Here is a 12626-nt window from a genome sequence, read left to right on the forward strand (position 1 = left end):
TAATCCGATTTTCTGAGAGATTTTAGTTCGTATTGTGGTTGCTACTATCAATGAAGACGATTCTGTAAACAGCTCGACTGCATTTTAAATCTGTAGTTTGTCTTCAATATATTCCCATTCACTGCAGCATTACACGAGTGTGTGTGTGTGTGTGTGTGTGTGTGTGTGTGTGTGTGTGTGTGTGTGTGTGTGTGTGTGTGTGTGTGTGTGTGTGTGTGTGTGTGTGTGTGTGTGTGTGTGTGTGTGTGTGTGTGAGAGATCTCAGGGTTGTTCACCTCTCTCAACAGAGTCTGTTTTATCTGTGTGATAAGGTGACCGACTGGACTCTGTGTGTGCAACACTTCACAAATATTTGTAAGAGATAAATTAGCCCATAACCCTCGTTACCTCGTGTGACCCAAAAACCACAATGTGTGGTTCCCAAATCAACATTTAAGACTTTAAAAAAAGACTTTAAAATAAGAATAAGAATTAATGCCACTTAAGTTGTTACCAGAGCCGTATACAGCGTCTCTACGTCACTTCTGCTCACTGGTTGCAAAAAGCCAAGATGGCGACGGCCAAAATGCCAAACTTGAGGCTTCAAAGTGTCCACAAACCAACGGGTGACGTCTCCATGACTCAGTGTATGATTATCACACCCGGTGACATTCTGATGACGTTTCTCAGAAACTCAGTATTACAATGAAGTCGAGATATTATACAGAAACGTGTCGAATGTTGGGAGCTCAAGCTTCGTCTGCCAAACACTTTGACAACATTCCAGCTGTGTGTGGTTTCAGGTATAAACTTGTATTTTTGGGGAGGAGATGGAGCTCTTCTCACCTCGGCCTCGGCCTCGTTGGCTGTCGAGAGCAGCGCCTCCAGCTCGCGGTGCATCAACTCCTCGTGCTGCTGACGGAGCTTCTCCTGGAACTCCGTCATCACTCCTCTGGTCAGGTCTGCAAGACACACAGTTTGATTTATGTTTTCATTAGAGACCAAACACTGACAGTGAAGAATCAACTTGCACAGAACAGTGTCGTGCAGTTTAACATCTATCAACACACACAATGGAAAATAAAATAACCTGGGCGTCAGGTCTCTGTGGTTTGAATGATATGTGACACACATTACTTTTCATTTTCTCACATGAAAATGGTCAAACTGTTAAATATGTGCAGCTGAGTCTAAATGTTTCTGAACTGACCTTGAACTAATCTGGTCTGGTTCAGGTTCTGAAATTGTACTTTAGTACGAAATGTATGAAGTGAAATCTTTGTATCGTTAACATCTCAATATACAGGCTGACATTATTATCTTTGTAATTAACGGCCACCGTTCAAGTTTTTATATTATTTGAAATTTGTTTGTTTGTACGTAAACACATCAGCAACAAATTCACTCAATAACAAACATCTTCTTACAGAGTAACTACACTAGTCCAACTTAATATTTAACATACTTTTATTACTATTATTGTTATATTAAACTAATTATTAAACAATTAAAGCTGCTATCTGAAATCAACTGCTGAGCAATTTAACTCCTTGTTTCCGTTTCTGGAGTTCAACGACGTAAACGTTCCTCAGAATTTTGAGGATAAAATAGTTTTCATATATTTTATGATAAATTTAACAGGAAACTTTTCTTCAACCAAAAGCATTTTGTACTTTAAGCTCTTAAATATTGTTTACATAATACACCAAGTCAGAAAACCCGACAGTAACATCTGGGAAAAGACAAAAGTCTAATCACACACACACACACACACACACACACACACACACACACACACACACACACACACACTAAAACGTCCTAAGACCGCGGCTAAACAACGTGGACGTAAACTTACCAGCTACAGTTAAAAGAGACATTTTACCCCCGTCTGCTTACAAACAAGAGGCAGTAATGATACGATCTGTGGAGACGAAGCAGCTTTTAAAACCTGGAAAATGGTCCCAAAGATAAAAACACTAACGACAGACAGCTGTCAGAGAACAACGGACGTCCTCCTCATCCTCAGCTCAGAGGAAGCTCACAGACCTGCAGCTCCGACCCTGAGCTCCACACAAGGCCTGCCCACAGCCACACACACACACACACACACACACACTCACACACACACACACACACGCACACACTCACACACCAATCTCACACACACCAATCACACAAAGCCAGGGTGTGTGTGTGTGTGTGTTTGTTCTGCCCACAGCCACACACACACACACACCAGTTTGGGTTTGAAACACAATTAAGAAAACAATTAGTGCTGAAACAATAAGTTGGTTAATCAATTAGTTGACAGACAATCAATTAATAACAGTTTAATTTATTACATTTTCTTTAATGTATTCTAAAACACCAGCTTCATATGTGATGAATGTGACCCCGGTTCACCCGTGGCTCTGTGTGTCTGTTGTTAGCGCTGTTAGCGCTGTTAGCAGCAAGCCGCCAGCTCAACCGCGGACATGTTGAGAGCCATGTGGAGGCAATCCCTCAATCTGAGATATGCTCGGAATTTCAAACTATGTGTCTTTGAGGTAAAATTCCTTCTCTCACCTCTGGTGATGATGATCTGCTTTTCACTATTTTGTAACGTTGTAAACTTAAACTGTTCGTCAGACAAAGCTAAATATTTTGGGTCCTGAGAACTTGCGATGGCCATTTTTCACTGTCTTCTGACATTTCTTTGACTAAATAAGTCATTATAATATAATTGAATGATAAATCGATAATGAATAAAGTGTAGTAGCGGCCCTAAAAACACTACGTGTGTTTTATTTAGTGTAGTTCTGAAGCAAATTTGGCCCAATTGTCATCTGCTTTTGAGAGTTGACAATCAAAGTTTTCACACAGTGTTGAATTTTTGAGCGGTTTCCAAGGTGGTAAGAAGAAGAAAAACAAGGTACAATATTTCTTGCTGGGTATCACAGCCCAAATATGTTTAACGGTAGCAACAGAGAACATTCTGTGACTGTCAAGACCCGTCAAAGCTGGCATCGGATGCCTCGTGTTGTTCATAGTGTTGTTGGACTAAACTTCAAGATTTAAATTAAAATGTTGACGATTTAAACTGTACTATACACGACACGTTTAGGCTTATTTTGTTCAATGAAAAGTTTTGTAGAAAAACTATGTTTATATTTCCTAAAGTATTAAAAGTAATAGTTTTAATGTCAGTTCTGAAACAAAGGCATCAAAGTGACGACGCCTTGGCCGAACTGCAAACCATCGCTGGACGAAGAGGCATTTCACCAATAAAAACAACTACAAATAACTTCATATCTTTGATCTCTCATTTAAAAAAGCTTCCCTACAATCAGACATATATCGTATATATCAGTATTATATACATAAAACAGATGTTTGATGCTCTAGTTTAGTAAAACCGGGACAATTATTTGCAACAAATGTTCCAGTATCAGTGAAAGTTGCTGCATCATACAGCAGTACCATGAAAAGCACTTGTTTTGACCCTAAAATTGCAACTGTACTTGAAAATAAATATATGAAACCTTGAGTGTTGATCCAGTAAATGTATTTATAGTGTGTGTGTGTGTGTGTGTGTGGGGGGGGAGTTTATTTCTTGTCCGACATCTCTCAGAACAGTCTTTAAGATGTTTCTGGAAACAACTCAGAAAGGGTATTTTTCATGTAGATAACAGTAGTTTAACTTTGTTTTGTTGTACATTTATTGACTTGATTGTACTTGAAAGTGTATTCTCTATTATCACGTGTGGCTTACATGCAACATAACCTCCTCAGAGAGTGTGTCACTGTGACTCATTACTTATTCTGAGTCTTTAGAAATAGATTTACAGTCATCACAGAGCGGTGAAGGAAACCTCGATGGGCCGTTGGTGCGTGAGCTGAAAAGTTAGGAAGTTCACAAGTTGAGTATTTAAATCCATTTGAACTGTTATACAGCAGACTGTATATAAGGATCATAAAGTTATAAAGTTTACTTCTCAAATTCACAAAGACGCCACTTTAATCCATCTCTCGTGACGCATTTACGTTCACTACATTCCTGTTTACATTACAGTTAATTCACTTTGCAATTAATGTGCCCAAACATATATATAGTTGATTTTATAGTAATTATATCTTTATATATATATTTAACTTCTGTACTATTTTATGTCTTAGATCCAGATTTTTACATTTTTTGTATATACATATTTGTTTGAGGAGCCTGATTTCATTGCCAACGACTTCTTCTCAAATCATTCAAATAAATTAAATGACTCTAAAGTAACTAATGTCTTCCTGACTCGGTTCCTCGGACGACTTACCTTTTCATTGTTTAGTTCTGTTGCCATTTATTAACTTATTTCACATATTTATTATATCTTCAATTACATTCAAGTCGTTTTGTATCGCCGTGGATTTCTTGTAAAGCACTTTGCAATATTGTTTAGAAAGGAAGTAATTTGTGGTGGATTGTAACTAAGTAGATTTACTCAAGTACTGACGATTCAAGGTACTTGCTGTACTCATTTCCATTGTATGCAGCTTTGTCTCAGAGGTAAATACTGTCATTATTATTCCACTCAATGTATCCGACAGCTTTAGTCTCTTTACAGAGTACAGTTGTTCATCTCCTAGTTAAACTTAAACATCTAACACACATTAATGCAGCCGTAGTGTTAATCCAGAAACATCATATATCATAGTATATATGCAACATTTCACTTCCATAGTGAGTACTTTTTCTTTTCATACTTTATGTACATTTTGCCAATAATACTTAATACTTAAGTTGAAGAATACTTCTTCCACCACTGAAAGTAATATTATATAAAGTTAATTCATGTATCATTACAATATATGCTACTTTATATATGAATACTAATCTTTGTGCTTATATTTAGATATTTTGATACCATGTATCTTTGCATATTTTTGAGTATTTGTGAGAACTTGTTTTTCTGTGTGGTAATTTCTTGGTGTCTCTCTGACACGCACACACACACACACACACACACACACACACACACACACAGTGCAGAAGCAGGTTCATGCCAGCTGGTCAGACATGTTTTGGGTTTTAATGCTTTGAATGTGCATTAAATTTCCCCCCAAAACTGCAGACAACACATGTTTTTTGGACAAACTTTTCGTGCACGAGCAGGTTTGTCTCGCGAAGCTATTAAGTTACCCACCTGAACACACTGTCCAAGTACCGGGAGAGCTTCAGAAACACGGCTGACAACCTCAGACCGGGACAGACTACCCTTCACACTACAGGTCAGACCCGGAGTCTTCGTAACAAACAAAAAGTCGAACGAAACCGTTAAAAACCGCTGCAGCTTCCTCTTCTTATTCTTCCTCCTCGTGCTGCAGTTGAGCCTCTACAGCTGACAGCCTGCCTAGTACGTCACGGAACGCAAGTGACGTAATGTGCGCGAAAACGGTGATTGGTGGAAGACGCCCGTCAATCAGAGTAGACAACATGCCCCGCCCACCCAGGATGGTCTATTTTCTTTAGTTTTTAATACATTTTACTCTATTTCGTAACATTTTACGGCAGTTTCATTTAGTTTCATGTCCATTTTATTCATTTTCTTTTCAATTGCATCGAATTTGGACTCAATCCATGTTTGTTCAAATGAGGCTACTTAGTCTACCACAGTATAGTATTCTATTAGATATTTTATTACTATAATTTAACTTAAAATGACAAACACACACACGGTAAAGCTGCAGCTTTTTGGGCAGTTAAACACTTCTACTCCATAAAAAGCTAAAATTGTTCCGACTTGAGGATCACAAACAAACCCACTCATGGACTCTGATATGAGATTTAACTTGTGTTCAGTTTGGCTCAGTGCTGCCCCCATGTGGTTAAAATGATCCACTGCTTAACACTGGAGGACGTAATAGAAATCATTTCAAGGGTCCATGCCAAACGAGATCTGAAGCCCGGATCATACAAAACATAGAGGAGCCTCCAGTTTATATGTACCAAATATCTGCAACAAACTTTCTCTGATGGTGTCGGGCCAGTAGGGCTTCACTATTTGAGGACAGAACACTCGTTGTAGACCCCTCTGTGGGGTTTTCATCGTGACGTCCAATACAAGAACGTCTGATAAGTTTCCTATAATGAGACTTCTGAACATCAAAGACGCATGGACGAGAACGTGACGTCTGTCTTTCAGTTTCCTTGTTGTTTTATTGGTGATAACATGTTTCCGTTACAGTTTCTGGGCAGCTAGAGTGTGTTATCATCTACCGACAGAGACATTCTCTCGGTGTCTTGCAGACGGAGGAGGCCAGGTTGTGGTGGTTAAACAGGTGTTCTGATAAGGTGGCCGAGAGACACAAACACACAGAGAGGTGACACACTGGGACGGTTAATAAGAGTGGAGGGCGGCTTCTTCCTGGTCAGAGCCGCGAGCAGCGAGCTTTGGGGAGATCTAAGTGCTGCTGTTGGCCAGCAGGTGACCGTCACTGGGACAGGAAGTCCAGGGCGGTGTCTCGCTCCTCCACCAGCTCGGCCGCTGTGGCGTCCATCTTGCCGCGGGAGAAGTCGTTGATGGAGAGTCCGTCGACCATTTTCCAGGTCTTGTTCTGTGAGGGGAAAGGTCATAGGGCTATTGGTATCAGGGATCTCTGAAAGTTAGACTTGCTCTCTTCTTTCTTTTGAGCTGATCTGATCAGAGCTCCGTGCCTTCAGGGAACACTAGATTTGACATGGATCTGTTACTTCCACACACACACACACACACACACACACACACACACACACACACACACACACACACACACACACACACACACACACACACACACACACACACACACACACACACACACACACACACACACACACCGTGAGCTGTTATTCTCACACACTGCTGCCAAACACGATGAACGCTGTGACATCAGCGCCTACGACTGCAGCCGATTGGTTGAACCCACCTTGATCTCGATGGGGAAGGAGTAGATGAGGTCCTCTGGGATGCCGTAGGAGTTTCCGGCAGCGTACACGCCCATGGAGATGAACTCACCCTGTCGACAGGAAACACAACAACAACTTCAGTCAGTCTGAATCAACAACAACAACAACAACAACAACAACAACAACCTGCAGCAACAATACATATCAGACACTGTGCAGCTGTCAGATGGTTTATTAACAGCTGATTTGGTGTGTCTTCTGGCTACATGTTACACTTTTTAAGAACTTTCCAGAAGCCTGGAGAAACGTGCTACAACGCTACAACGCTCATCCCTGTGAGACTGAACCATCATGTTCGCCGTCTCTTCGTCCACACTGACCTCCTTGGTGCCGAACCAGATGTCCCTCACGTGGTCGCAGATGGCCTTGGCGGCAGACATGGCGCTGGACAGCTTCCTGGCTTTGATGACGGCTGCGCCGCGCAGCTGCACCGTCTGCAGGACGTAGAGGGAGAGGAGACGGTTTGAGAAGAAGACAGAAACTACCAAAAGAATTGTAGCTCTTCATGTTTCTAACAGCGAGCGCTCACAGAGATGAAGTCTCCTCTGAGCCAGGCTTCGTCCTTCACGGCGTCGTACGCGGCCTTCTCGGCGCCGTTCACGTTGACCTTGGCGTGGTGGACGTCGGGGTACTGGGTGGAGGAGTGGTTCCCCCAGATGATCACGTTCTTCACTTTGTCAGCGGACACGCCGCAACGCATCGCCACCTGCAGGACAGCGACAGACAGACAGCAGCAGCGTCACTCAGTAATTCTATGCATTTGAAATAAAGGAGATGTCATGCAAGTATATGACCTATTGGTGATAATTAATGGAAAACAATCATTATTGGAATAAACATTTAAAGGAACAGTGTGTACGATTTAGTGACGTCTAGTGGTGAGGTAGCAGACACCGTGACGCTCGGCTCACCCGTCCCTCCAAATGTGTCGGAGAACTAGTAGGGATGTTATCTTCAGGATTTATTATCAGTACTCTGTTTTTATGACTGAAAACATACATTGTATTTTAAAAACAAAAAATAAGATTAGATTTATAATTTAAATATAACTAAATATTGTTTCTAGAGCAGCGACAGCAAAGTCACTAAATAAAGTCGTTAATATCTCTCGCTGGAAACAAATGTTATGCGTGTGTGTGTTTGTGTGCATGCGTGTGTGTGTGTGTGTGTGTGTGTGTGTGTGTGTGTGTGTGTGTGTGTGTACCTGGGAGCTGGCCCTGTTGTGGTCCAGCCGGGTCAGGCAGGAGAAGTTCTCTTTGGGGATGGACGGAGCAGACTTGGAGGCGATCAGACAGTTGGTGTTCGCCGGGTTTCCAACCACCACAACCTGAAACACATTGAAATGAAAAAAACACTCCGTCAGACTGACGGGGTCACACGGGTCGGCAGCCAGGTGACGTATGAAGTCAAGACATTCTGTAACGCTGAAATAAAAGAAGAAGAAACATCATCTCCACAAAGCCTCTGAAGCTACAGTGCGAGTGAACCTTTGATGCGTCCTTCGTCTCAAGTTGATCTAAATGTGATATTGAACATTCTCTGCGCACTTAAACTAAAAATGACTGAAAGCACACAGAGGCACGTTGTCGGGCTGCTGTTCTTCTCCGGAAACAGAAAGCTGCTGTAAGAGTTAAAGCGGCCGCAGAGAAACAGCTCGCTTTGTTAAAAGGAATGTGTTCAAAAAAATAAAAAATAAAAGAAAATAAAAAAAAAGGTACAAGAAACGCTGAGTAAGCGCTTTAATGTCCCCGTGTTTGAACTACAAATCCCAGTAAGCCCCGAGACAAAGAACCCTCCAGGACAACCGATGAGTCATCAATGATAATTAGAGGACATGAAATAAAATGGTGGACTCGGACGTCACCTTGACGGTCTTCTTGGCGAACTTGTCCAGGGCGGCTCCCTGAGTCTTGAAGATGGCCACGTTGGCCTTCAGCAGGTCCTTCCTCTCCATGCCCTCCTTCCTCGGCATGGAGCCCACCAAGATGGCGGCGTCGATGTCTTTGAAGCCGACCTCCACCTTGTCGGTGGGGATCACCTCTGTGTGGGGGGGGTATAAATGTAAATCTCTTTATGCTCATTAATAGCTAACTTTCATCATCGTGAAGCAGATTATTGATAAAGTTCATCAATAATTCTCGACTTCAACGCAGAATTATGAATTTATTTTTGTCATAGCTTTTGTTGAATTTCAGGATTATTTCTTGTTCACAATTACTATTTATTAACATTCATACACAACCTGTTGAACTGAAGGATATCTTATCTGTTCAGTTTATTTATTCTCTGTACGTTTTGTTTTACTGCGACGCTTCCGACCTGCATCCCATCTTCTCACTCCGACTCTCTGATTTTCTCATTGCACAACTTCCCTTCATGTGTTCACGGATCACAACCTCGGCTCATTCCTCTCAGATAAACTTCTGCCGCCTCGTCTGATCCCGACGATAAGACGCTTTCTGTGTCTGTTTGTTATAACCTGCTGCTATCAGACTGGACTTCAGTCAGGGGTCACTTCTCCTCCACTCATCTGATTGGCTACTGTGGTGCCTCAACAACCAGCCAACCAGAGGCCTCATTTCAGACACTCCTCCTCCTAGCTTTGCTAACAAGTGGCTAAATGAGATGACTAAACGTCACCACTAGAACACTGGTCCTCCGTTGCAGCCTCGTTGTGTTTAAACTCGCTCTCATGTGACGTGACTTAGTTCATTTAAAGCCTTGTTAGCTTTTTACTTTGGTGATTGAATCCACGCTTCAAAAATCATAAAAGTGATTGCATTTGAGGATTATCTTACTGAACTAAATGTGTCATAAATGTTTTGTTTGCAACAGAATTTATTTTCTGCAATAATCATAAATCCCAAAAGGAAGACTTCCCATTGGCTCTTTGTGGAGGGAACCAGCGTTGCAGAAACTTCGTGCACGTTACTTTATCTTTAAAATGCACGGCTGGTGTTGTGGTGCAAACACACACGGTTGGCTCACCCATCAGCAGCGGGAGGGCGCAGTCCTGCAGCTCCATGACGACTCCGTCCAGCACGGGCAGCATGGGGGGGATGTCCAGCAGGACCAAGATGATTGGCTGAAAGACAACAAAAAGGTTTTAGCCGGAAATCAGATCCAAGCAGATTTGTGCCCACGTCTCGTTAGGAGCACATTCAACACTTACAGAATGTTCATAGACGTTAAAGATACGAGCATTTATCATCAAACCTCATTTACAAACAACATGCAGCATCATTCAACAGCTCTTCTGATGTCGTGAGAAACGTAAAAAGAACATCTCAGGATTCCCAAGGACGGTGCAAACGCTCCGAGAGACTAAAAACTAATTCTCGGTAGCTGCTGATAAAATACTGGTACAAAGTTTCACAGCCGAGTCCGATCCTCGTCGCGGTGCCTCCTACGGGCCAGTCGGCTTATTGGGCTTCAGAGAAGCAGAAGAACAACACAGCCAACGTGCTTTTGAGGTTATCAGACTGATAAGGGCTCCAATAGGCTGATGGCACATCATTAAAACATGCGTTATTCATGATGAGAGCATTATGTAAGAGCCCCACATGCTGCATCGCCCAGATGTCTGTGCAGGGGGGGGGGGGGGGTTACGTAATCAGGCTCACCTGGTCCTTCCCGAACACATCTCCCTTGGCGATGCTGTACAGCAGGGAGTAGGCAATCTGACCAGCAGCGCCGGTCACCACAACACGGATTGGTTTGGCCTGTGGGGGGGGGGAACAAACGGGTTTGGTTCATACTGTCATTGACCTAAATAAACAACAGAGGGAGGAAACGAGGCAGCAACATGCATTGTGGGTCTGACATCTATATTCAAAGGATGGATCCTCAGTGAGGCCTCCATCGGTGGCTCCTCCTCCTCCTGTGGAACCCTCTGAATGAGGACTCAGAACCAAACTCCACTTATATAAACAACGGCCTGTGCGCTGGCAAGAACAGGTTCCACATTCAGTCTAAATTTAGCCTTCATCTGTAGCAGTTTATGTCACTCTTTAATTCGGCACGACTCAAACTGCAGCTTTAATCAGGTTTTATGAACTTTCTCACGCTCTTCACTGTGCGAAATAATGAATGAAGTAGAGCAAAGCAGTACGATTTAAAGTACTATAAATGATGCAGTGGTTTTATTTTGCAAGCCGAAATGAAGGATTGTCTCCAGTGCCGTCATAAATCTCTCTGCGTCATATTCTAACAGGCCGCAAGTTATACAACAAGCGAGGAATCTTTAAAATGTGAGATTTGTGAAAGGAGATCGGTGATGATCGGTTCCCCGGACTGAATAAAGGAACAGGCCGGTGATGTAACTTGACGCCACGCTACAGCCTGCTTATTAAAAATGGAGGCAGATGCACGAATATAAAGCAGACTAGTAAGTATTAAAAACAGCGGGAACTAAACGTGCACGCTTGACTGCAAACGCTAACGTTAAAAATCTTCGATTTTTGTTGTTTTAATTCAAACATCTCCGATCTGCGCGACGCAAGTTGCGCAACAACCTGCGCGTGACACAAGTGTGTCCTTGGGTGTTTATGAATGAATTCAAATCCTCCATTAAAACGAGTAAATAACGTTATAGCATCATGTGAGATTATTACATTTTGACGCTTCCGCAACTCTCCTCAATGACAGCCATTAATTGCATCATTAACCACACCTGTTATTCAACGTTATTCAATGCTTTGATAGAGGTGTAGTATTAACATATTGACTTACCATTTCAGCTGACTGGAGGAGATGCTTTAGGTCTGCGGTGGAGTCGGACTAGAAGGGTCACCTCTACCCGTGTATTGTAAAGTCAGGCGGTTAAACGGCTCGGTCCACACGTACGACGGGACTTGTAGTCATTTTTATGATACCAAACAGGCTTTACGAGCTGGCTGAGTCGACAAAAAGGAACACATTCTCCCACGATGCACCGCGCTGGTCGCGCCGCGCCCATCCACTCTATGTACGGCAGAGGATTTCCTGAAAAGGCTCCTTTTCTGAACTGAGACTCAGGAGGCTGCGCTTTGGCGACACCTCGTGGCCGGTAGAGGAACTGCAGAATCACAGACACCGCTTCGAGACTGTGATCTAGTGACTCGTCTGTTGATGTTTGGTATCAAATAAATAAAATAAATAAAATAAATAAAATAAATAAAATAAATAAAATAAATAAATAAAATAAATAAAATAAATAAAATAAATAAAATAAATAAAATAAATAAAATAAATAAAATAAATAAAATAAATAAAATAAATAAAATAAATAAAATAAATAAAATAAATAAAATAAATAAAATAAAATATAACCCTCTCAACTTTTAGTTCTCTAACAGTGCCTGTTATCAACCCCAGGATTCCTTTCATCTTTTGAACCCCTTCAAGAACCGGGGGCCCCTCAGGTACCCCTGGATCAACCTGAAGAACCACTAGTAGTCACATAAGGACCCTGGAAAGCCTTGAGAGACCGCTTAAGGACTCATGGAACCCACTTAAGGCCACACAAACACAAACACAAACACAGGAACATCCTCAAAAACCAAAACTTCTCAAGGACCCTTTGATTCTGGAAACACTGGAGCACCTCTCGTATCCCTGGACTCCTTATTCAGTATCCGACCGACATCAGTATCGGTTCATCTCTACTGGAAACCCCTCAAAGGCAGTTGGA

The 12626-nt window shown here is 42.2% G+C and overlaps 2 protein-coding genes across 2 annotated transcripts in view; both read right to left on the reverse strand.

Annotated features, from left to right (window-relative positions):
* The window catches only part of LOC142949876 (UTP--glucose-1-phosphate uridylyltransferase-like), an 11487-nt gene extending 6152 nt beyond the window's left edge, over positions 1-5335 (reverse strand). Inside the window, exons 1-2 of the mRNA XM_076091735.1 lie at positions 5154-5335; positions 826-941 (exon numbers count right to left, since the gene is read on the reverse strand). Of these exons, the coding sequence (XP_075947850.1) occupies positions 826-924 (99 nt within the window). The 5' untranslated portion in view covers positions 925-941; positions 5154-5335. The remainder of the gene's footprint in view (positions 1-825; positions 942-5153) is intronic.
* Positions 5336-6146: 811 nt separating this feature from the next.
* Positions 6147-11838, reverse strand: LOC142949878 (malate dehydrogenase, cytoplasmic-like). Its single transcript, XM_076091736.1, has 9 exons — positions 11687-11838; positions 10579-10677; positions 9944-10040; positions 8820-8995; positions 8160-8282; positions 7485-7661; positions 7276-7389; positions 6916-7005; positions 6147-6564 (listed from the first exon to the last, which is right to left on the reverse strand). The coding sequence occupies exons 1-9, from the start codon at positions 11687-11689 to the stop codon at positions 6442-6444; spliced, it is 1002 nt and encodes a 333-aa protein (XP_075947851.1). The 5' UTR covers positions 11690-11838; the 3' UTR covers positions 6147-6441.
* Positions 11839-12626: the final 788 nt, after the last annotated feature.

The sequence above is a fragment of the Anarhichas minor genome, unplaced genomic scaffold (genome assembly GCF_050575085.1).
Source record: "Anarhichas minor isolate MPS153535 unplaced genomic scaffold, ASM5057508v1 ptg000014l, whole genome shotgun sequence".
NCBI classification, from domain to species: Eukaryota; Metazoa; Chordata; class Actinopteri; order Perciformes; family Anarhichadidae; genus Anarhichas; species Anarhichas minor.

Excerpts from the sequence above, each read along its gene's own strand:
- LOC142949878 (XM_076091736.1), bottom strand. Across the intron at positions 8,996-9,943 it reads CGCCCTCCCGCTGCTGATGG|AGGTGATCCCCACCGACAAG; the intron begins GTGAGCCAACCG and ends CCCCCCACACAG. Across the intron at positions 6,565-6,915 it reads CCTTCCCCATCGAGATCAAG|AACAAGACCTGGAAAATGGT; the intron begins GTGGGTTCAACC and ends TTCCCCTCACAG.